Below are 22,012 nucleotides of genomic sequence, written 5' to 3' on the forward strand. Positions count from 1 at the left end.
TTGCTCAGACTCTGAAGGAGACTATTATTAATGTGATAAGTGCTATGACCAGATAAGCACAGAGCACATAGGAGGAGCTGTATGCATTATGGGAGCATATAGGAGGACTTCTGGGCGAAAGTGATAGCCAAGCTTAAACCTGGAGAAAAAGGAAACGCCAAACACAATATAGAGAGCAGTGTACCAGACAGTGGGGACACTGTGCTCAAAGACCTAGAGGCCAGAGGGTGGGGTACTGCAGATTGTTGAGTAGGCCGAGATAGAGCATACAAAAGCATAACAAAAGATGGGGCTAGGCAGACCAGGTAATAAACCTGCACTTTAAACCTGCACTTGATCCTGAGCACAGTAGAGAGCCGCTGAAAGATTTTAAGCAAGAGAGTTCCATACAGTGTTGGAATGATTCACTCGGACAGCAATGTGGAAGATAGACCAGAGAGGGCAAGTCCAGAGGCCAACAATAATCTTAGCCTCAGAGTTCTTTTTTTAATACCCAAGAATACTATTTCCTTTCGTTTTACTTATATTTTTAAACTTTTCTCTATAACGCTCTCTCTGCTCCCCCACATTGTTGTCTGGAGGTAAACCTAGGACTGGTCTCTGAGTCCTGGTCACAGCCTGGCAACAGAATGTTGCCAAGCAAACTGGGAAGGCTGCCCCATGGATCCCTGGTTTCTTATCACCGTCCTGTAATTCTACGTTTGCCAACCAGTCTCTAGGAAGCCAGCGTGCTCTTGCGCCCCTCCCACCAGGTTTCCAGTTGCTAAGCGTGTCATGTTTGCATTTGGGTATCATCTGCATGAGTGACCGTTTTAATCTCTCTTTCCTTGACTACTTGTTCTACACTAGAGTCTAGGGTGGGGGTGAGTACAGTGGTAAAGACAGGGATAGCGGGAAATTTAGTCTTCTGTTTAGGAAGCTGGATTATAGTGTGGATTTTCTAACTCCTTGTGGTAATTAAATTCTGGAGCACAGTTTTTAGACCTTTTCTGAAATCTGTTACTGTTGAAGTCAGCTTCATATATTTCACTTTTTTTTTTTTTTTTTTTTTTGAGACGGAGTCTCACACTGTTACCCAGGCTGGAGTGCACTGGTACAATCTTGACTCACTGCAACTTCCACAGCTCCCAGGTTCAAGCGATTCTCGTGCCTCAGCCTCCCAAGTAGCTGGTACTACAGGCGCGTGCCACCATGCTCGGCTAATTTTTGTATTTCTAGTAAAGATGGGGTTTTGCCAAGTTGCCCAGGCTGGTCTTGAACTCCTGGCCTCAGGTAATCTGCCTGCCTCAGCCTCCCAAAGTGTTGGGATTGTAGGCATGAGCCACCGCACCCACCCTATTTTGCTATTAAGTACTCTCTTCCTGTGATATTAATGACTTATTTGTTTCAAACTTTTTTGTGCCATTGAGCTTTTCGGTGATCCAGTGAAGCCTGTGGACCCCCTCTCATAGTAATGTTTTCAAATGCATAAAACTAAATATAAAGGATTGCAAAGGAAACTGATCATGTTAAAATAAAGTTAAGATATTTTCAAAGTTTTATGATCCAGTAACATACCTATTTTATTAACACAAAATAAGATTGCATGGTGGTTCTAAAATTACTATAATTTCAAATTCATATCTTGAAATATCTAACAACTATAATATATCTAAATGTCTTATTTCTATTGGTGACAAAGTCACAGGTACTCTGATCCTACTGTGGACTGTTTCCTATATTCGTAACTGAAGGAAATGTATTTCAGTTAGAAGTTGGTGAAAAGAAAGATTTAAAATTTTTCCCATCCAAGTTCACCAGACCCCTGGTTTAGAGGTTGTCTTAATTTTACTTTTGTCATTTTAAGAGTAAATTATTTTGTTTTCTTGTTCAATTCTCAATTATTTGGGCTTATTTTACTGCCTCTTGTGTGCTTTTTTATGCTTGAATGGTTTCTGCAGTGTTAGAACAGTAATAATTGAAGACTTGGATGGAAAAAAATCAGCACCTGATTGAAAATGAAAGGTTTCAACAAAAGCTCTTGATAATGTTACCTCCAGGTGTACCATCATGCCACCATTATTGGAGCTACAAATCTGTTAATTTATTTATGCTTAAGTATGTAAATTTTAATAAAACTTGGATCATCTGCATTAAAAAATAAGGCTATCTTGTAAAAGTGTCTACTTAGGTAATTCACAATGGGGTTTGTTTGTTGATTCCCCATGACATTTGCAAAGCCCTTTGTAGCACTCTCACCTATCACCTTAAATGGATTCTTATAACATCCATCTAGTGGATTAAAGACTTAAATATAAAACCCAAAACTACAAAAACCCTGGAAGACAACCTTCAGAATGGGAGAAAATATTTGCAAACTATGCATCTGACAAAGGTCTAATATCTAGCATCTATAAGGAACTTAAACAAATTTACAAGAAAAAAACAACCCCATTAAAAAGTGGGCAATGGACATGAACAGACACTTCTCAAAAGAATATATACATGCTGCCAACAAGCATATGAATAAAGCTCAATATCACTGATCAAAATATTTGCAAACTATGCATCTGACAAAGGTCTAATATCTAGCATCTATAAGGAACTAAATTTACAAGAAAAAACAACCCCATTAAAAAGTAGGCAATGGACATGAACAGACACTTCTCAAAAGAATATATACATGCCACCAACAAGCATATAAATAAAAGCTCAACATCACTGATCATTAGAGAAATGCAAATGAAAACCACAGGCCAGGCACAGTGGCTCATGCCTGTAATCCCAGCACTTTGGGAGGCCGAGGCAGGCGGATCATGAGGTTGGGAGATCGAGACCATGGCCAACATGGTGAAACTCCATCTCTACTAAAATACAAAAAAAAAAAAGAAAGAAAAATTAGCCAGATGTGGTGACACATGCCTGTAGTCCCAGCTACTCAGGAGGCTAAGGCAGGGGAATCGCTTGAACAGGGAGGCAGAGCTTGCAGTGAGCTGAGATCATGCCACTGCACTCCAACCTGGCGAGAGAGCGAGACTCTGTCTCAAAAAAAAAAAAAAAACCACAATGAGTTACCATCTCACACCAGTCAGAATGACTATTATTAGAAGGTCAAAAAAATAACAGATGCTGGTGAGGTTGTGGAGAAAAAGGAACACTTATGCACTATTGGTGGGAGTGTAAATTAGTTCAACTATGGTGGAAGACAGTGTCTTCCTTGAAGACCTAAAATGCTAAAGTCAGAGACACCATTCAACCCAGCAATCCCATTACTGGGTATATACCCAAAGGAATATAAATCGTTCTGTTATAAAGACACATGCACACATATGTTCATTGCAGCACTATTCAGAATAGCAAAGACATGGAATCAATCCAAATGCCCATCAGTGATAGACTGGAAAAAGAAAATGTGGCACATATACATCATGGAGTACTATGCAGCCATAAAAAGAACAAGATCATGCCCTTTGCAGGGACATGGATGGAGCTGGAGGCCATTATCCTTAGCAAACTAACAGAAACAGAAAACCAAACACCATATGTTCTCACTTATAAGTGAGAGCTAAATGATGAACACATGGACACAGAGGGGAGCAACACACAGTGGGGGCAATTGTAGGTGGAGGGTGGGAGGAGGGAGAGGATCAAAAAAAAATAACTAATGGATACTCAGCTTAATACCTGGGTGATGAAATAATCGGTACAACAAACCCCCAAGATACACGTTTACCTATGTAACAAACGTGCACATCCTGCACATGAATCCCTGCACTTAAAAGTAAAAAAACCCAAAAAAACAAAAAAATCCATCTTCGAAAACAGGATGGGGTTTAACATGTATATTGTACAATTGAGTAAACAGAGAGGAGAGGCAGCCAGCCAGGATCCCAGAGTTGTGGGAGGGATAGGGAAGGAGTGATCTATGCTGAAGCAGAGACTGGATCTCACCAATAGGCAGGTCTAGAAGCAGATCTCTCAGGTCCCTAGGTCAATCTCCGTAATTGGAAACAGACCAAGGCATCCAGAAACAATATTCCACCCTTAAAGGGTGCAGAGCACTTTCACATATGTGCACTCACTTCATTCCAGCCACTACTCTGAATTAAATATTCTTATCCCCATTTTTCAGATGAGGAAACTGAGACTGAGAGAGTCTGCAACTTGCCACCTTAAATTAGATAGGTCTCAACTTGGCGAAGTCAGCATGAAAACCCAGGTCTGTCTGACTCAAGCTGGGGTTTGCTGACCTCGTGTCCAGTGACTCTCCCTTAGCCACAACCAGGCTAAGATGGAGACCCAGAGCATAAAGAATATAGGTATAGGCAAAGGCAAAGAAGGCTTCTGGCAAGAACAATGGATTTAGAAAGGTAGAAGGAGCCAGCAGAAGTCATCCTAAGAAGTGACAAGCCACAGACTGGGAGAGATATTTACAACCCATATAACAAATGATTCAAATCCATCATAAAGAAATTCATAAATCAATAAGGAAAAGACAAACCACCCATAGAAAAATGGGCAGATATGAAAAGGCAATTCACGAGGGAGGAAATCCACTTGTATATTTTAAAAGGAGCTGCATAACGACATAGGGTAGGGCGGTGCTTTTCCAAAGTAATGTGCTTTCGAATCTCCTGGGCATTTTGTCAATACGGAGATTCTGGTGTGGTAGGTCTGGGGAGCCCTGGGAATCTGCATCTCTAACGAGCTCCCAGGTGATGTGGGTGCTGCTGATCCGCTGGCCACACTTTTGAGTGGTGAGGATAAGAGTGAATTCGTAGGTAAGGATAAGAGTGAATTCGTAGGTAAGGATAAGAGTGAATTCAGCCAGCCAGGTCTGAATTCTGGCTCTGCCACTTTGTGAGTGCGAACCGTGGGCAAGTAACTTCATGTCTCTGTGCCTCAGTTTTCTCATGTGTAAAATGGAAATAATAATAGTCCCCATCTCGTATGGAGGACAAAATGAGTGAATATACATAAAGCATGTAGTATAGTATGTGACAAAAGTAAAGAACTCCACAGATGTTAGCAATTGGTAGTAGCAGTAGGACTAACTAGAGGAGTGAAAGTTAAACCACATACCATTCCGCACCCACCAGACTGGCAGGTGTCAGGAAGTCTGGCAATTTCAAGAGCTGGTGAGACTGGGGAGACAGGAGCTCTCACATACTACTGATGGGAGTGCAAGGTCACTCCCTTTGCAGAGCAATTTGACAAGATCTGGAGAAAATGAAGATGCTTCTACACTGATTCTAGGTGTGTGTGTGTGTGTGTGTGTAAAGAGCAGGAGAGATATGTACACTAACTAGATGTGTCTGTGAGTGTGTGTGTGTAAAGAACAATAGAGATATGTACACTAAGATGATATTTATGTCAACGTTTTTAAAAAGCCATAAAGGCAGCACTACGTATTTTTCATGCATATATACCCATATGTTAAAAATATACAAACCAGTTACCAAAGAATACATGCCATACTCAGGAAACTGATCAACTCTGGAAAGGGAGGAGAAGAAATACAAGTGGGGAAAAAAACAGGCCCTCAATTGTGCTGTACTTAACAGAAAAAAATCTGAAGCAAAACTGACTACATGTTAACACTTGTTAACTCGCATTCGTGGTGATTATTTGTTACATTATTCTTCCTACCTTTCCGTATTTTTTTTTTTTTTTTTTTTTTTTTTTTGAGACGGAGTCTCACTCTGTCGCCCAGGCTGAAGTGCAGTGGTGCGATTTCAGTTCCCGGGTTCATGCCATTCTCCTGCCTCAGCCTCTCGAGTAACTGGGACTACTGGCTCCCGCCACCATGCCTGGCTAATTTTTTGTATTTTTTTAGTACAGATGGGGTTTCACCGTGTTAGCCAGGATGGTCTCGATCTCCTGACCTGGTGATCCGCCTGCCTCGGCCTTCCAAAGTGCTGGGATTACAGGCGTGAGCCACTGCGCCCAGCCACCTTTCCGTATTTTTCTTAAGGTTTTGAAACATTTTTCTGGGGGGCTGGCAGGGAGAAGGATGTTGGAGCAGGTGGAGTGGGCTTGACATGGTGTTGGGTGAGGAGGGAGGACAGAGAGGTCCACCCAGTGGGGTAGGATCTCCTGTCCTCCCCTTTCTTCAGGAACAAGGGGAAAGAAGTTCAGAGCGGGAGATGGGAAAGTTGAAGCTCAGAGAGGTTAAGTGACCCAGCCAAGATCACTCAGCTAGTGGTGAGACCATTTGGACTATCAGCTCCAAACTTGCGCTCTTGCTAGAAGTTTACCCAGCCCTGGCCCAGGAGTCCCAGTCAAGGCCAAGGGCCCAACAGGTGGCCCAAGCCATTAATCTTCATGATATAACTATCCCAACAACTGCCTCCCGCTAGGACAAGAACAGGCAGTGAAAGCCCCTGCCATCAGTTCTAACTAACCAGAAAGAGAGCAGACAGTAGAGAAGGAGGGGACGACGTGGGCCCAGCATCTGAACGTGCCCTTCAGGAGCAGCTGCTGGGACACGCGAGGCTGGCAGCCTGGAGCCTCTACCCTAGGCAAGAGAGACAGTGAGGCTAAAAATAATAGAGGCTGGGCCAGTCACGGTGGCTCACACCTGTAATCCCAGCACTTTGGGAGGCCGAGGTGGTCAAATCACGAGGTCAGGAGATCGAGACCATCCTGGCTAACACAGTGAAACCCTGTCTCTACTAAAAATACAAAAAATTAGCCAGGCATTGCGGCAGGCACCTGTAGTCTCAGCTACTTGGGAAGCTGAGGCAGGAGAATGGCGTGAACCCAGGAGGTGGAGATGGCAGTGAGCGGAGATCGCGCCACTGCACTCCAGCCTGGGCGACAGAATGAGACTCTGTCTCAAAAAAAAAAAAAAAAATTGAGGCTGTACATGCCAATGTCCCTGAGGCCATCTGCTGCTGTGGAAGGAGTGCTCGCTGTGCTAGGACACTGACCACGGTATGGCCTTGCACAAGTCCCCTCTTCTTTCCAGACTTTAGATCCCCCTTCTGTAAAGTGAGGCCGTTGTGCTCTCTGAGCCTGAGGTCCCTTTGACTCTGCTGATCAAAGTTCTGAGTTTCCCTGAGGGACTCTGGCAGCCCTGTTTCCACTCTTTTCAATTTCTTCCTCTAACCCTCATATGGGCACCGCCTTAAGCTGCTGCTAGAACTCTCCATCCACCACTCACCATTCTCCCTGCTTTATTTATTTATTTATTTATTTATTTACTTATTTATTTTTTATTCATTTATTTATTTTGAGACAGAGTCTCACTCTGTCACCCAGGCTGGAGTACAGTGGCATGACCTCGGCTCACTGCAACCTCTGCCTTCCGTTCGTTCAAGCGATTCTCCCGTTTCAGCCTCCCAAGTAGCTGGGATTACAGGCACGGGCCACTGTGCCCGGCTAATTTTTATATTTTTAGTAAAGACAGGGTTTCACCATGTTGGCCAGGCTGGTCTCGAACTCCTGATCTCAAGTGAGCCACCTGCTTTGGCCTCCCATAGTCCTGGGATTACAGGTGCAAGCCACAGCGCCCAGCGTCTCCCTGCTTTAGAATGAGACACATCTGAGGTTAAGCAAAAAAGGACTGCAAATCCTAACAGCGGTGAGCCACTGATGGTATTTCACAGTTGTCAGGCTGGAGGAAGTCCAAAAGTCTGATGGTACTAAGTGTTGACAGAGATGTGATCAACAGAAATTCTCATCCACAAGGGAGGGAGTGCGAATCAACTCTGCTTGGAGTCAAAACTGACCTGGGTTAAAATCCCTGCTCTGCTGTTTACCCACTGTGTGGCTTTGGCAAGTTACTTAACCTCTCTGAACCCAGCTTCTGCATCTGTCAAGTGGGTGTAATAATATTACCTATTTTTCAGAGTTGTTGTGAGGATCAAGGGAGACGGCATGTGTAAGGCGGCTGGTGTAGTGCCTGGAGCATAGTAGCTGCTCAATAAATAATATCTGCCTCCCTTCCATCCATGCCCTCCCCTTGAGAGTGAGACTGTGAATTGCAGGGGAAATGATTCCAGGAAGTTCAAGGATTGAGGCACCAGGGACTCTCCTTCGTGTCACCAGGCCCCCTGCTGCCCTTCCCTCAAGGGTTCTTGGTGACAGCCTGAGCCCTGGAGAGACGCAGTGCTTTCAGCACAGTTGTATGTGGCTGTACCTGGACTCAGCAGATGAAGGGCATTTCAAAGCCCCGGGGAGTCTTTTTATAAAGGAACACTTAAGAATCACAGAGTCAAGGAAGGCCAGAGGCTGAAGGGCATTAATATGTCCAGGAATGGCAAATGGTCATTGTCAGGCCTCTGAGCCCAAGCTAAGCCATCATATTCCCTGTGACCTGCACGTACACATCCAGACGGCTGGTTCCTGCCTTAACTGACGACACTGTCTTGTGAAATTCCTTCTCCTGGCTCATCCTGGCTCAAAAGCTCCCCTACTGAGCACCTTGTGACCCCCATTCCTGCCTGCCAGAGAACAACTCCCCTTTGACTGTAATTTTCCTTTATCTACCCAAATCCTATAAAACGGCCCCACCCTTATCTCCCTTCGCTGACTCTCTTTTCGGACTCAGCCCACCTGCACCCAGGTGAAATAAACAGCTTTATTGCTCACATAAAGCCTGTTTGGTGGTCTTTTCATACGGACATGAGTGAAAGTCATCATGTTTGATACCCCTCTCCACTCTTACACCCACGGCAGGCATCACTAGTCAATCACAGTTCTGACCTCAGAATCCTTCTGAGGCCCATGTTCCAGAGAGCCTTTTGCAATCAATTGCAGCTGACATGCCAGATAAAATCTAGTTAGTGTCTTTAGTAGGGACCATGGGTGCCCTGCCCATGCTATCAGCCCTTTCCATTTCAGGACATATTAGCTTAGCGTGCAGCTGCTAAGCTGCCAACACTGACCTCTCTTTGCCTAAGGCAGCCCAGTGGTACAAGGAATTAACACCCTCTGGCTAGTCTCTTTTTTTTTTTTTTTTTTTTTTTGAGACAAAGTTTCGCTCTTATTGCCCAGGCTGGAGTGCAATGGCGCAGTCTTGGCTCACTGCAACCTCTGCCTCCCAGGTTCAAGCAATTCTCCTGCCTCAGCCTCCTGAGTAGCTGGGATGACAGGCGCCTGCCACCATGCCTGGCTAATTTTTTGTATTTTTAGTAAAGACGGGGTTTCACTGTGTTGGCCAGGCTGGTCTTGAACTCCTGATCTCAGGTGATCCACCTGCCTCGGCCTCCCAAAGTGCTGGGATTACAGGCATGAGCCACCATGCCTGGCCTCCTCTGGCCATTCTCAACCAGGACTGGCAGGAGCTGGCAGATTAATACCCCAGTTCCCCTCACCTTGAGTGGGATAACTCTGAGGTGCATCTTCTCCCCTAGCTTCCCCAAGTGCCCCAGGAGGGCTAAATTCCACTTGCCCACAGCGGAAACCTGCTTCATAACACACCTGTTATCGGATCCTTCTCTTCTGTGTCTCATTTCCCTCACCCCCCGACCAGCATTTCCTGGGATCACTCCCAATTAACTCTACTTGCCCTCAAATCTTGTCTTAGAGTCTGATTCTGGGGAATCTTAAACTAAAACACCCCCTTCATCTAGCTTATATCTCTATTTTCTGGATGAAGGAACTAAGGCGCAGAGAAGGGGAGTGAGTCGCCCATCAGAGCCAGGAGTAGGGCCCTAATGAGAGTCCCGTTCTCCTGGCCTAGGGCTCAGCTCTTCACAGTGTTACTTGCTGCCTCCCAAAGGCTGCCCCTGTGTCTGCACCTCCCACTTGCACCCACATGGATTCATCATTTTATTTCCCAATGCAAAAGAAAAGGCTGATTGCAGGTTGGAAAATCTATGGGCATCAGAGGCAGGTGCAAGAACTCCTGAGCTCATTTCTGGAGGTAGACACCTCTCCTCCCTTGGTGCGGGTCCTTGGACCTGTCCCTCAAGATTCCAGGGCCCTGGTTTACTCAGCAGTGGGACAGGCTGTTAGGGAAACCCACTCACTGGGGACATAGAAGGGGTTGTTCATGCAAGCAACCAGCCCCCCGCCTCTTCCCTACCTCAGGCACCACCTCAGGGGCAGTAAAAATTCACGTTGCCACGTTTCTAAATGAAACAATTTAAAATTATATTTGCTTTATAATTTTAGTGGAAAATGCATATTCTTTCAATCTAGGTTACCTATGTAGTTGAAGAGAAGAACATCAATGAGAAAATGACCCCTACTTTCTAGCCACCGAAACGTTAATTCTGGGAGTTTCTGCCTGCATCTTCCTACCCCTGGAACCTGAGCTCCTCCCGTTCCATCACTGATGTGGAGGAAAATGCACTTCCTGAAAAGTTTCTGGGTATCACCCCTCCCATGTACTGTGAGACTTGGGGCAGTTTCTCCCTCTCTGAACCTCTGGCTCTTCATCTGTGGGATGGGGATGAGGATTCCAGCCTCGCAATGTTGCTGTCAGATGGCAGATGAGGGAATAGCCTGGCCGGAGTGGGGCCTCCTGCCCTTGCCTCTGCTTGGAAGGCAGCTGACAGGGGACTGCCCAAGGGAGGGTGTGGCCCGGGCAAGGCCTCCTGCTTGTTCCTCCTCCAGGTTGGCCCTGGTGACAAGGCAGGGAACCCATGCTGAGCTCTCTGCACACAGCCCCAGTCGGGGAGCGGGAAGCCGAAGACATGAACAAGGTCTTCTCCCAGGTAAGAGCTGTCCCCAGGTGAGAGCTGTCCCCAGGTGAGAGGTGTCCCCAGGTAAGAGTTGTCTCCAAGTAAGAGCTGTCCCCAGGAGCCCTGACCAGGCTCCTGATCTTGGGAGAGCAAACCTCGGGATGAGGAGTGGGCAGTAGAGAGTGGGCATACATGGGAGACACGGAGGAAAATCAGCCCCCGTCCTGCCCCAGGGCTCACTCCCAGGGTGTAGGGGACCCTACCAGTGACCCAGCAATACAGTCCAGGTGGCAAGTGCTGGTATGGAAACAGAGGAGACAGGTGGACAGGAGGGGAGAGCGACCAGCTTTACTGGGGAGGAGAGTATCAGGGAAAGCCTCACCCAGGAGTCGCTGCCCAAGCCGGTTTGAAGGATGAATATTTATCAGGTGGACAGCAGAGAAAAAGGCATTCCAGGCAGAGGGCACAGTGCAGGCAAAGGTGTGGACATATGAAGCGGGCATGATGCGTCTGGGGCGTGAGATGCTGGGGTGTGAGGGACCCGTGGTTCCACCTAAGACTGTCTCAGTGACGCCTCTGAAAACCCTGTTGTCTGCCTCCCTGAGGCTGGAGCTCACCTCACCTAAGCCCACCCCTCACTCTGTTCTCTTGGGCAGGGAGAGAATGGCCACACTGCTGCTGGACCCAAAGCCCACCCTGGAGGGGAAGGTAAAGAACTGGAGGACCCGGGGCCAGTGCCCTGTGGGGCTCCCTTGAAGCTGGCAGTTGGCTATAGAGGCATGAGGAGGGTTCAAGGCTCCCGCTGTCCCTCAGACCTCTGCTTCCATGTTAATGTTGTCTGCTCCCAGCTTCCTGGCCGGCCATGCTGACAGTTACTTGCTTAATAGGGTTATTCATTCTCTCCATGCACATGCATGTATGAAGCACCTACTATGTGCTGCCTACCTCACAGGCACCAAACTGCATACAGTGCCCACCTGTAACACAGAGAAAAGAGCACCAGCATCAAATTCCTGACTCAGTGGGTGACCTGGGCAATTCTCTTTACCCCTGAGGGGTAAAGTGACACATTCATTTAGCCCTACTATGTGCCACTGGCCCATGATGTGACCAGGACAGTCCTCTTTACCCTTCTGAAAATAGAAGAAGGAAGAAACACACACGTACGGAGCTTTGCATATGCCCTGGCTTGGCCCATATTTGATCAATGAGGAAACACACTCAGAGAGGTAGATTAAAATACCAACTATAAAGAATCCAGCCCCAGGTAGGTGCCTGGCACTGCATGATCTCTTTAATCCTCAGGACAGCTCTGAGACAGGGGCCCTGTTACGGGGCAATAACAGATGAGACAGCTGAAACTAAGAGAGGTTGGGTAACCAGGCCAAGGTCACACAGCAGGGAGGTTGGAGGTCCAGGGTTCAAATGTGAACTGAGGTCTCTCTGGTTACAAAGCCCCAGGGCTTTTGTTGCTCCGAGCTGGTGTTTGTTTATTTCTAAGTCCTGACTCATGATGGGCGTGGTTGTGGAAAGAATCGCCTCCTTTTCCTCATTGGTCCAGGGAGAGGACTGGCACCTAAGGGCTTTCTGGCTTTGAAGTGCAACAGCTTCACCTGGGCAGGAGCCTTGGTTCTGCAGGTTCTCCCGTGGCCCCACCTTGTGCATGGTCTGTGCCGCACAAATATTTGAGGAGCTGCTTGGCTGATCAGGACACCTCTCCCTGCCCAGAGTCATGCTGCCTCCCTGGTTACCTGAGTTTACCCTGTTTGCTGATGGCCAAGGAGCCACCAACTAGGGCTGTAGGGATGACAGGTTTTAGACTTATGCTGCCTCTCCTGCTATTGTCTCCCCTCCCAATACACATCCATCTTGGAGTCCCACCACCCCAGGCCATTTGTGCTCCCCCACCTGCAACCACCGGGCCTTTACTCCTGCCATGCCCTCTGCCTGGAGTGCCCTCTCTTTGCACCCTCCCTTTACCTGCCTGTGGAAATCCCATTCTGCTTCTGAGGACACTGCATCGGAAATGTGAATGGATTGGAAATAACCTGGACTGACCCATACTGGGCGCCTTCCCTTGCCTCCTGGACCCCCCGGGTCAGTATATTCACAGAGTGTTCACAAAGCCCCAGGCTGGTGTGGTGGGTCACGCCTGTAATCCCAGCACTTTGGGAGGCCGAGGAGGGCGGATCACCTGAGGTCAGGAGTTCAAGACCAGCCTGGCCAACATGGTAAAACCCCGTCTCTACTAAAAATACAAAAATTAGCTGGGCATGGTGGTGGGCGCCTGTCATCCCAGCTACTTGGGAGGCTGAGGCAGGAGAATTGCTTGAACCCAGGAGGCAGAGGTTGCAGTGAGTCGAGATCATGCAACTGCACTTCAGCCTGGGCAATAGAGCGAGACCCTGTCTCAAAAAAAACCCACAAAAAACAAAAGCCCCCACTGTGTGCCTGGCTCTGGGCTGGGCCCTGGGGTCACAGGGATGAATCACACCTGCTCCTGCCCCTTTCTCTGAGGTACCTGTGGCCTGGGCACGTCAGTAGCCCCCACGCCCCTTCAGACATGTCCATGCCTTGCCTTCTAAGTGCAATAACAAGCCACAGAGGGCAAGGATCAGGGCAAGCTGCACAGCAGGGCACCCAGGAGGTCCTCAGTAAAGCCTTCTTTTATTATTTTGTAAGCAGGGGAGAATTAAAGGAGACTTAAAGTGCAGTTCTACAACAGCAGGGACGTCCCCTATCACTGCTATCTCCACAGCGCTTAGAATAAGGCTCGGCACATGGTAAGTCCTCAATAAGCAATAACAGGCCAGACACAGTGGTGCACGCCTGTTGTCCCAGCACTTTGGGAGGCTGAGGCAGGAGGACTGCTTGAGCCTAGGACTTATAGGGTGCAGTGAACTACGATCGCACCACTGCACTGTAGCCTGGGCAACAGAGCCAGACCCTATCTCTAAAATATAAAAAATAATAATTTTTAAAAAGCAATAATAATAGCTCATACTCAACACTTACTCTGTGCCAAGCACTGTTCTAACACATTAACTCGACAAATTCTAATCCTCTCAACAAACTCTAAGGTGCTCTTATGGTCCCCATTTTCCACATGAGGAAACTGAGGCACAGGGAAGTGAAGTGGCTTACTCAGTGTGGCCCAGGTAGGATGTGGTAGAGCTGGGATTCCAACCTGCACCCTAGCAGACTCCAGAATGGACAGTCAATTGGGATCGTGGAAAGGGCACGGGTTTTGGCATCAAACAGGTGTGGATTCACACGCCAGCTCCACCCAGGGTGACATGAATCTTTTTCTTCTTGAGCCCTAGTTTCCTCATTGATAAAATAAAAGCTTGTTTTGAAAAATAAAGTATGGTTATGAAGGGCCTAATGGATCTTCTGCCCCAAGGTGAGGGCTGGACATGCAGGCGTCCATCTCTCCCTGCGTCCTGAGGAAGTCTCCTGATGGCGGGTGGGAGGGGAGGGCTGTCTGCCTCTGCCATTCAGCCAGCTGTGGGACCCTGGCCAGGGTGGCACCTAGTGGGGTGGGCCCACAGACAGAACAAAGAGCATCAAGGAGGGCTTGGGAGCTGCTCCTCCAGGGAAGCCATCCCTGCTCTTCTCACCCTGGGGGTGAGGCTGCTTGCAGAGGGCAGGGTGGGGAGGGGGCTCCCTGTTCCCAGTGCTGGCCCCCTTTCACCACCACCCCTGGGCTTGTTTCCCCCCCACACAGCAGGCTGCGGCCACCTCTGCTGCTCGCGTCGCGGGGCCTGTCTCTCTGCCTCTCTGCTGCTCCTCCTGGCAACTCTGGCGGCCCTCATCGCCTTGGTCACCATCCTTGGACTCCCATCACGCACCCCAGGTCAGGGCAGCCAAGAGAGGGTGGGTCAGACCCGGTGGTGGGGCATGGGGGGCACAGAGAGACAAGGGAGCCCCGACCTGCCTGGCTTCTCCACCAGGTGACTTTGGACAAATTCCTTAAGGTGCATGCACAGACACGCACAAACACCTGCACACACACTGACTATATCTGTCTCTGAGCCTCCGTTTGCACCTCTGTGACATGATTATTGAGAGAACCCAGCTCTGATGTCACCTCCTCTAGGATGCCTTCCTAGACCCCCAGGCTGGGTTACGAGACTCTTCTCAGCCCCACAGTCCCTACACTTCCTCTTCCCCTGGCCTGGCCACCCCAGGGTGGTGCTATCCATCTGTGTGTCCATCTCTACCACAGGGGACAGGGTCATATCCCATACATGCCTGCAGCCCCAGCTTCAGGGGTGAACAGCCCCAACACAGTGCCTGCCCTCATGGAGCTAATAACTGTTCCGAGAGCAGTCTAGATGTGAATACACATTACAGCGGGGTCCCTGGGAGCCCTGAGAGTCTAGACCGGTTGAGGAGTCAGGGTAGGCTAGGCACAAAGGGGATTAGTAGTGGGGGGATGGCAGGAAAAGCATCCCAGGCACAGGGAACAGCATGTGTGGAGCCCTGAGGGATGGGAGGAAGGAGGGATGGGAGGAAGCAGGAAGAGAAGGAGAGACCAAGAGGCCAGTGCACAGGAAGGGCTGGAGTGACAAGTGGGGCCCAGTGCCAAGGGCCTCACAGGCTGCACCGAGAAGGGAGGTCATAGTCCAATAGCCACAGAAAGGGATTAAGTTGGGGGCAAGTGTCACCAGGTGGATGTTTCTGAAGGATGGCTCTGCAGCTGGGCAGGGTGGGTATAGAGGGCTGACGTGGGGGCGGGGGCTGAGATTCACAGCGCTCCCCCTGCCCATGCAGGAACACAGATCCTGAGGCGGATGAATACATGAGCAGCTGCAGTCATGAGCCTGTGTGCACATCTGTGTGTTTAGCATGTCTATGAGTGTATGCAGCTGTGTATGCATGTTCATGTCTGTGTGAGAGCATGTGTGTGTCAGTGCGTGTGTGCACATCTGTTGTCTGTGTATCTGTGAGTGTGCACACAGGTACAGCTGTGTGTGTGTGAGCATGTGTTCATGTGTGTGTGCATCTGTGTGTGTGTCTGTGTCAACATGAGTGTTGCTGAGAGTTGCTCCCCCCCCGCCCCCTCCCCCACACACACTAACTGAGGCAGCCCAGGGACTGAGAGGTGGTTCACACATACACAAACACAAATGCACCAACCGGCTCCCATCCCCAATTATGCACACGTATACACATGTGGGGCCAAGGGGTTCCCCCTACCTTGTCTGTAGGTTTCTTTTAATTCTTTGGGGCAGCCCTAGGAGTGGGTATTCCTTTTCTCCTCCCATATGGGGGGCTAATGATGACGTGTCGCGGGGGTGTTTGGGGAACTATAGAATAAAGATATGAAAGTGCTTTGCGGTTGTGCCCAGATAGAAGGAATTATGACATATGGCCCTCCAGCCAGCCCAAATATATTGCTTCTGACACTCTAACCTGGTACCAGGAGCTCCACCATTAAAACCACTTCACTGAATTGAACATTGTCCTCAGAAGCTTCCCGTGACACTGTAAATAAGTTTTCAATACAAGAGAGAACCATTACTTGTTCTGCACATTTTCTGTTCTATGTTTCTTCACAGAGATGCTTTTCTTTAATCCCCACAACAGTCCCACGGGGTGTGTGCTATGATCCCCATGTTGCAAACAACCTGAGACTCAAGGTGGTCAGGTCATCTGCCCAAGATCAGGCAGCCGGCAGCGGGTACAGCTGGGGCTTGAACCCCATTGATGGCGCTGGGTCCATCCTCCCCACTGCCCCAGCCCCTCAGGCCAGCTCTAGGTGGAGTTCAGGTGAGGAAGGTTTGTCCTTGTGAGCACCACCCTTGACCCTCCAGGGCCTTCCCCTGCCTGTTTAGGAGCCCAAGCTTGTATAACACTGACAAACAGGACAGGCTTCTTGTGCCACGACCAGAGGAGCTGCATTCCAGCCAGTGGGGTCTGTGATGGCGTTCGCACCTGTACCCATGGCGAGGACGAGGATGAGAGCTTGTGCCGTGAGTACCCGCTCGGTGCTGCCCCTCCCAGGGGTTCCCCCACACCCCGATTCTCTTGGCAGCCACACTGAAGCTCAGCCAACCCTGAACACATCAGGCACCTTCACGTCCCCATGGCTTTGATGCTCCAGTGCCTTCATCCAGGAACACCTGCCCCGACCTGATCCCAGTCAGGGACACGCATACATGTCCCCACTAAGGAATGCCTTCACCCTGTGCATCTCCACTCCCAGAGAACCCGTATTCATCCCTCAAGGCAGAGTTCAAGTGTTACCTCCTCCAGGAAGCCTTCCCTGACTCCCACACTAGGTTAAAGTGTCTCCTTTGGGCTTCCACAGCCCCTGTGGTTCCCTGTGTCCCAGCCCTCATCACGCTGGTTGTCGCTTTTGATTGGCACATCTGCCACCCCCATCAGACTGTGAACTCCTCTGAGGCAGGCCCAGTCCGCTTGATATCGGGGCCCCAGCCCCTAGCACAGAGGGGTATTCAGAATGGCTTGCTGAATGAATGAGCGAATGAATGAATGGGAAGACCTGGCCCCAGACCTTAGACACCTGAAGGTTCTCAGGAGAGAGGAGCCTGACCCCACAGGAGAGAGAGAGCCTGACCCCACAGGAGAGAGAGAGCCTGGAGAGGTGCAGTGGGTGGGGTAGGGGAGCTCATGGAGGGAGAGTCATTGCATCACAGACCCTGAAGACAAGAAGTAATCTCAAAAGCATCTAGTCCTTGCCCCAGCTCATCCCCAATCCCCTCTCTAGCAAGCCCAACCGAGGCCACCCAGCCTCTGCTTGCATCCCCTGGGATGCAAGGATTGGAAGGTTTTTCCATGGGAAGGTTTTCCTTGTCCCAGGCTTAGAGCTGCCTCCCAGAGTGGTTCCTCCCTGATTGGTTCCAACTCTGTCCTTCTGTCAACCCTGCCCCGATGGACCACACTTTAATTTCTCCCATGATGGTAGTGCTGCATGGATTTGAAGATTGCTCCCTTGCTCCGCATGAGGGTTCTCTTCTCTACGCCACATCCCCTTCTCCAGGTCACAGTCAGCCCCCTTGTGACCCAGTTCTTGGCCCTCCCCACTCCATCAATCCTCCACAGAATGAATATCAACTGCCCATGTCCCCGTCCCTGGACAGGCCTCAGAAACATCCTCAGCCCTTCTGGCTGGGTCTGGGCAGTCTAACGAACAGAAGCTTGCTCCTTCCCTACCCAAGGTTTTCTATCTCTAGTGATGTGGCCTGAGTTTGTGTGAATTTTTGGTAGCCCTATCACACTACTGCCTAACAGAACACACTTTCAAGAAAGGTGCTCTGACTCTGCCTTACAAGGTGTGTGAACCCTACATCCCCTGAGATCCAGGCCCCAAGTGTAAGACTCCACATTTATTCCTGTGATGTTCCAGTTGGAGGAGGCTTCCTGGAGGTGATGGAACTTGAACCTGAACTTGAAAGAATGGTTTTGGATAGGTGTCAAGGAGGCTCTTTGTGGAGGGGGGCATAGTATCTGCAGTGGTGTGGGGCAGGAACACACCAGGGCTGGGGAGGAACTGAGGAAGGGAGGGGCAGATCTCTGGGCCTCTGTCCAGCTACGGAGCTCTCCTCTCCCTCTGACTCCACCACCTCCCCAGGAAACCTTCTGCTTGCACCTTTCTGGGCTGGATGGGCACTGATCCTGAGTTTGGCAACTGCCAGGGTGGTCAATCCTCCTCCCGATAACCCTCAGACAGCTGTGGCCAGATGTGGACTTCTTCCTGCCTCCTCTGTACCTCTACAGGAGATGTGCCCCAAAGCCTCCCCCACTTCCTTGTAGCCCACTGTGGAGACCCGGCCTCCTGGATCTACTCAGACCAAAAATGTGATGGCACTAACAACTGCGGGGACTGTTCAGATGAACTGAGCCCAGGTAGGTGTTTGGGCACAGGCTGGGCTGGGGCTGGTGTCCAGGCAGCAGCCAGAGGGCAAAGGGTGAGCAGGGAATCTCTAGGGCTCCCCCTTGCAGGCTTCCCTGCATCCTAGGAAGGAGTTTTCTACCCCTGCTTGAATACATCCTGTGGTGGGGTACTCACTACCACTCCAAGTGACTTTTTCTGGAGGCTCATTCTTCTGCAGTGGGGAAGTCACCTTCAAGGGCAGAGATGAGAAAACTGGGTCCCAGAAGGTGCTCATGCAAGGAGTACATACGTGGCCCAGCTGGGATTTGAACCTGGGGTTCCCTTATCTCTGCACCTCCCAGTGACCCTGTGAGGAAAGCAGGGCAGGAATCACTGGCCCCAATTTGTATATAAGTAAATGGAGGCTTTGAGAGGAGAAACTTAGTACAATGCGTGACAGGAAGGGAGCTCAGATGTGAAGCCAGGCCTCCTGATCCAAGTCCCGAGTCCTGTAGCTGCCCTAGAGTTTCCTCTCAATCTCTTCCCCAGTGGTCAATCAACAAACACGTTCTGAGCACTGGTGGGGTGCTCACAACGCACCTGGTATCAGATTCAGGTGGGGGACATCAGGAATCAGGCATGTGTCCTACCCCCAGGACTCACATCATACTGATGCCAAAAGGAGGTGCTGGGGACCTGGAGGAATCAAGGGAGATTTCTCAGAAGAGGCAGCATTCAAGGAGACCAAGAATAGACAGGTTTCAGTAGGCAGAGGCCGGGTGTGTGGGGAGGAATGCCGGAGGCCTGAGCAGAGGAGAGAAGGCTAGGAGCACCCTCAGGGAGTCATGGCAGGTGAGCATGGCTGGACTCAGGGTAAGGAAGAGCACCCATTCATATTGCAGTCTTTACCGTGTGCCTGGGACTTTGCCTGACATCCTTTGCTTGATAACAAGCTTGAGCACACTAGGAAACAGGTTCAGATAGAGTGAGGGAGGTCACATAGCCTGTGAGCTGTGGAGTCTAGATTCTCTCTGCCGCAGGAAAACTAGGAACACACTCAACCCACGTCAGATGGGTTGGAGCCGTGGGGAGCTACGGCAGGTTTCAGAACTGGGGAGTGCCCTGGTGCACAGAGCATTCCAGGACACAGCAACTGCTCTCCTGCTGGCTCTTGTCTCTGCAGTGACTGTGTGCCCACCCTGCGGCCCTGGGTGGTGGCGCTGTCCTTCAACCTTCTTCAAGTACTGCGACTGTATCCCGAGGCATCTCTGCCGCGACCATGTACAGCACTGCTCCGACTGGTCCGATGAGTATGCCTGTCCCGGACCCTGAGTGGGCCACTCAGGCCAGCATGGAAGGCTGGCTGGAATGGCACTGATAACCCTTCACATGAAAAGCGAATCCTAGTGCACGAGGGCAGGAAGCAGCCTTTGAAATGGGATCTACACATCATTTCTGAATAGGAATTTTCTCTCCTGCTTTCAAGTTGTTCAGCCTCTGCTTGAATGCCTCCAATAACCAGCAGCTCATTACCATGTTAGGTGGCTTCTAACAAAGATGAGGTGGTGAAACCCCGTCTCTACCAAAAATACAAAAATTAGCCAGGCATGGCGGCGCACACCTACAGTCCCAGCTACTAGGGAGGCTGAGGTGGGAGGATTGTGTGAACCCAGGAGGTCAAGGCTGCAGTGAGCTGTGACCACACCACTGCGCTCCAGCCTGAGTGACAGAGTGAGACCCTGTCTCAAAAAAATGAAACAAAACACAAACACAAACAAAGACGAAGGGAATCTGCTTCCATGATTTCATGCCTGTCTCTGGGGCCACACAGAGGAAATCTGCTAACTGCTCCAAGACAGACTTGTGGATCCTAATCTCATCATCCCTTAGAGTGATGATATATCTGGGGCTTAAATGAGAAGCCGAGTTTAGCCTTCACGGATGGCACATACGTGAAACATATGCCACTTCCTACCCCTTTGGTACCTAAGGCAGATATACTGGGCTTGGATGCAACCTTAGCATCTTCCCCAGTTCAGTTAACCCAGCAGGCTCTACTGATTTAACCACGTGACACAGCACATGAAACAGGATATCTGGCATCCTACCAGTGGGAAGCCACCCCAGGAAGCTCCGAGCTATAGAATAGAAGATCTGGAGAAAGAGCAGCTTGAAGGGCTCCTCACCAGTCTTCTGTCCACCCTGCTCTCCACCCCAGCACTCCCCACCCTCCACTCTTTGCCCAGCTGCCCAACTAAACAGCCCAGTTTTCTGGAAGTAGGGACTATATTTTGATCCTGGAGCCTGAATGAGCTGCTTCTGTGCTTATCTTTCCAGCTTCACACCACCCAGGCAGGCAAGGATGAATATTTCCATTAGATGGATTAGAAAACTGAGGCCCAGAGAGGACAATGACTTGTCCAGAATCATACAGAAAAGTCAGTGCTGGAACTGGGACCCAAACACAGTCTATGGCACCCCAGCCCAGAAGCCTTTCCAGCTACCAGTGTGATTATACCTTGGCCAGGGCAGAGTCTCTGCAGGGTATTTTAAAACTGAGCTTGTCAGATACAGTGGCTCACGCCTATGATCCCAGAACTTTGGGACACTGAAGTGGAAGTGTCCCACTTGAGCCCAGGAGTTCGAGGCCAACATAGGGAGAACCTGTCTCTACAAAAAATAGGAAAAAAATAGCCGGGTGGGGTGGTGCATGCTTGTAGTCCCAGCTACTCAGAAGGCTAAAGTGGGAGGATTGTTTGAGCCTGGGAGATTGAGGCTGCAATGAGGCGTGATCATGCCACTGCACTCCAGCCTGGGCAACAAACCCTGTCTCAAAAAATTTCTTTTTAATAAAAATAAAATAAAACATGAGATTGAGGGTCAGAAAGTGAGACCCATCTTCTGAAAGAGAGGCTTAGGATCTGCCTGATGGGAGGGCTCCTGTCGAGGGAGACAGACATATCCCCACTGAAAAATTAATAAAATTGGTTTTACATATCAGTTTTCTGAGTTTTGAAAACTGAAAATGGCAGCCATAAGAAGGAATGAGATCATGTCCTTTGCAGGGACATGGATGAAGCTGGAAGCCATCATCCTCAGCAAACTAACACAGGAACAGAAAATCAAACATCGCATATTCTCACTCGTAAGTGTGAGTTGAACAATGAGAACACATGGACACGGGGAGGGGAACAACACACGCTGGGGCCTGTCAGCGGTAGGGGGTAAGGGGAGGGAGAGCATCAGGACAAATAGGGGCTTAAATCCTAGATGACAGGTTGATGGGTGCAGCAAACCACCATGGCACATGTATACCTATGTAACAAACCTGCACATGTATCCCGGAACTTAAAAAAAAATTTAAAAAAGAAAACTGAAAATAGGCATCCGAGGGACTGGTGAGCTCTGGTTCATTTATTGCTTCATACATTCGTTCACTCATCAGTCTCTGCAAACCTGCTTTGGACCAAGTTGTGAGCCAGGTGCCGAGCCCCTAGAAAAGAGACCTGGATCCTAGCACACAAGGAGCTTAGGGTCTTCTGGAGGAAGTGCCTCA

At 49.6% G+C, this 22,012-nt stretch overlaps 1 protein-coding gene across 3 annotated transcripts; it reads left to right on the plus strand.

Annotated features, from left to right (window-relative positions):
• The first annotated feature begins 10,461 nt into the window (after positions 1-10,461).
• LDLRAD1 (low density lipoprotein receptor class A domain containing 1) lies at positions 10,462-21,456 on the plus strand. 3 transcript variants are annotated; one of them, XM_002810795.5, is made up of 6 exons: positions 10,462-10,646; positions 11,270-11,321; positions 14,341-14,469; positions 16,454-16,591; positions 18,360-18,488; positions 19,640-21,456. In XM_002810795.5, exons 1-6 carry the CDS (start codon positions 10,575-10,577, stop codon positions 19,786-19,788), a joined length of 669 nt encoding a protein of 222 aa, XP_002810841.3. In that variant the 5' UTR covers positions 10,462-10,574; the 3' UTR covers positions 19,789-21,456. The 3 variants fall into 3 exon arrangements, with proteins under 3 accessions (XP_002810841.3, XP_009248279.3, XP_009248284.3); XM_009250004.4 differs by lacking the exon at positions 14,341-14,469; XM_009250009.4 differs by lacking the exons at positions 14,341-14,469; positions 16,454-16,591.
• The last annotated feature ends 556 nt before the right edge of the window (positions 21,457-22,012 follow it).

Source organism: Pongo abelii, chromosome 1 (assembly GCF_028885655.2).
Source record: "Pongo abelii isolate AG06213 chromosome 1, NHGRI_mPonAbe1-v2.0_pri, whole genome shotgun sequence".
Classification (NCBI taxonomy): domain Eukaryota; kingdom Metazoa; phylum Chordata; class Mammalia; order Primates; family Hominidae; genus Pongo; species Pongo abelii.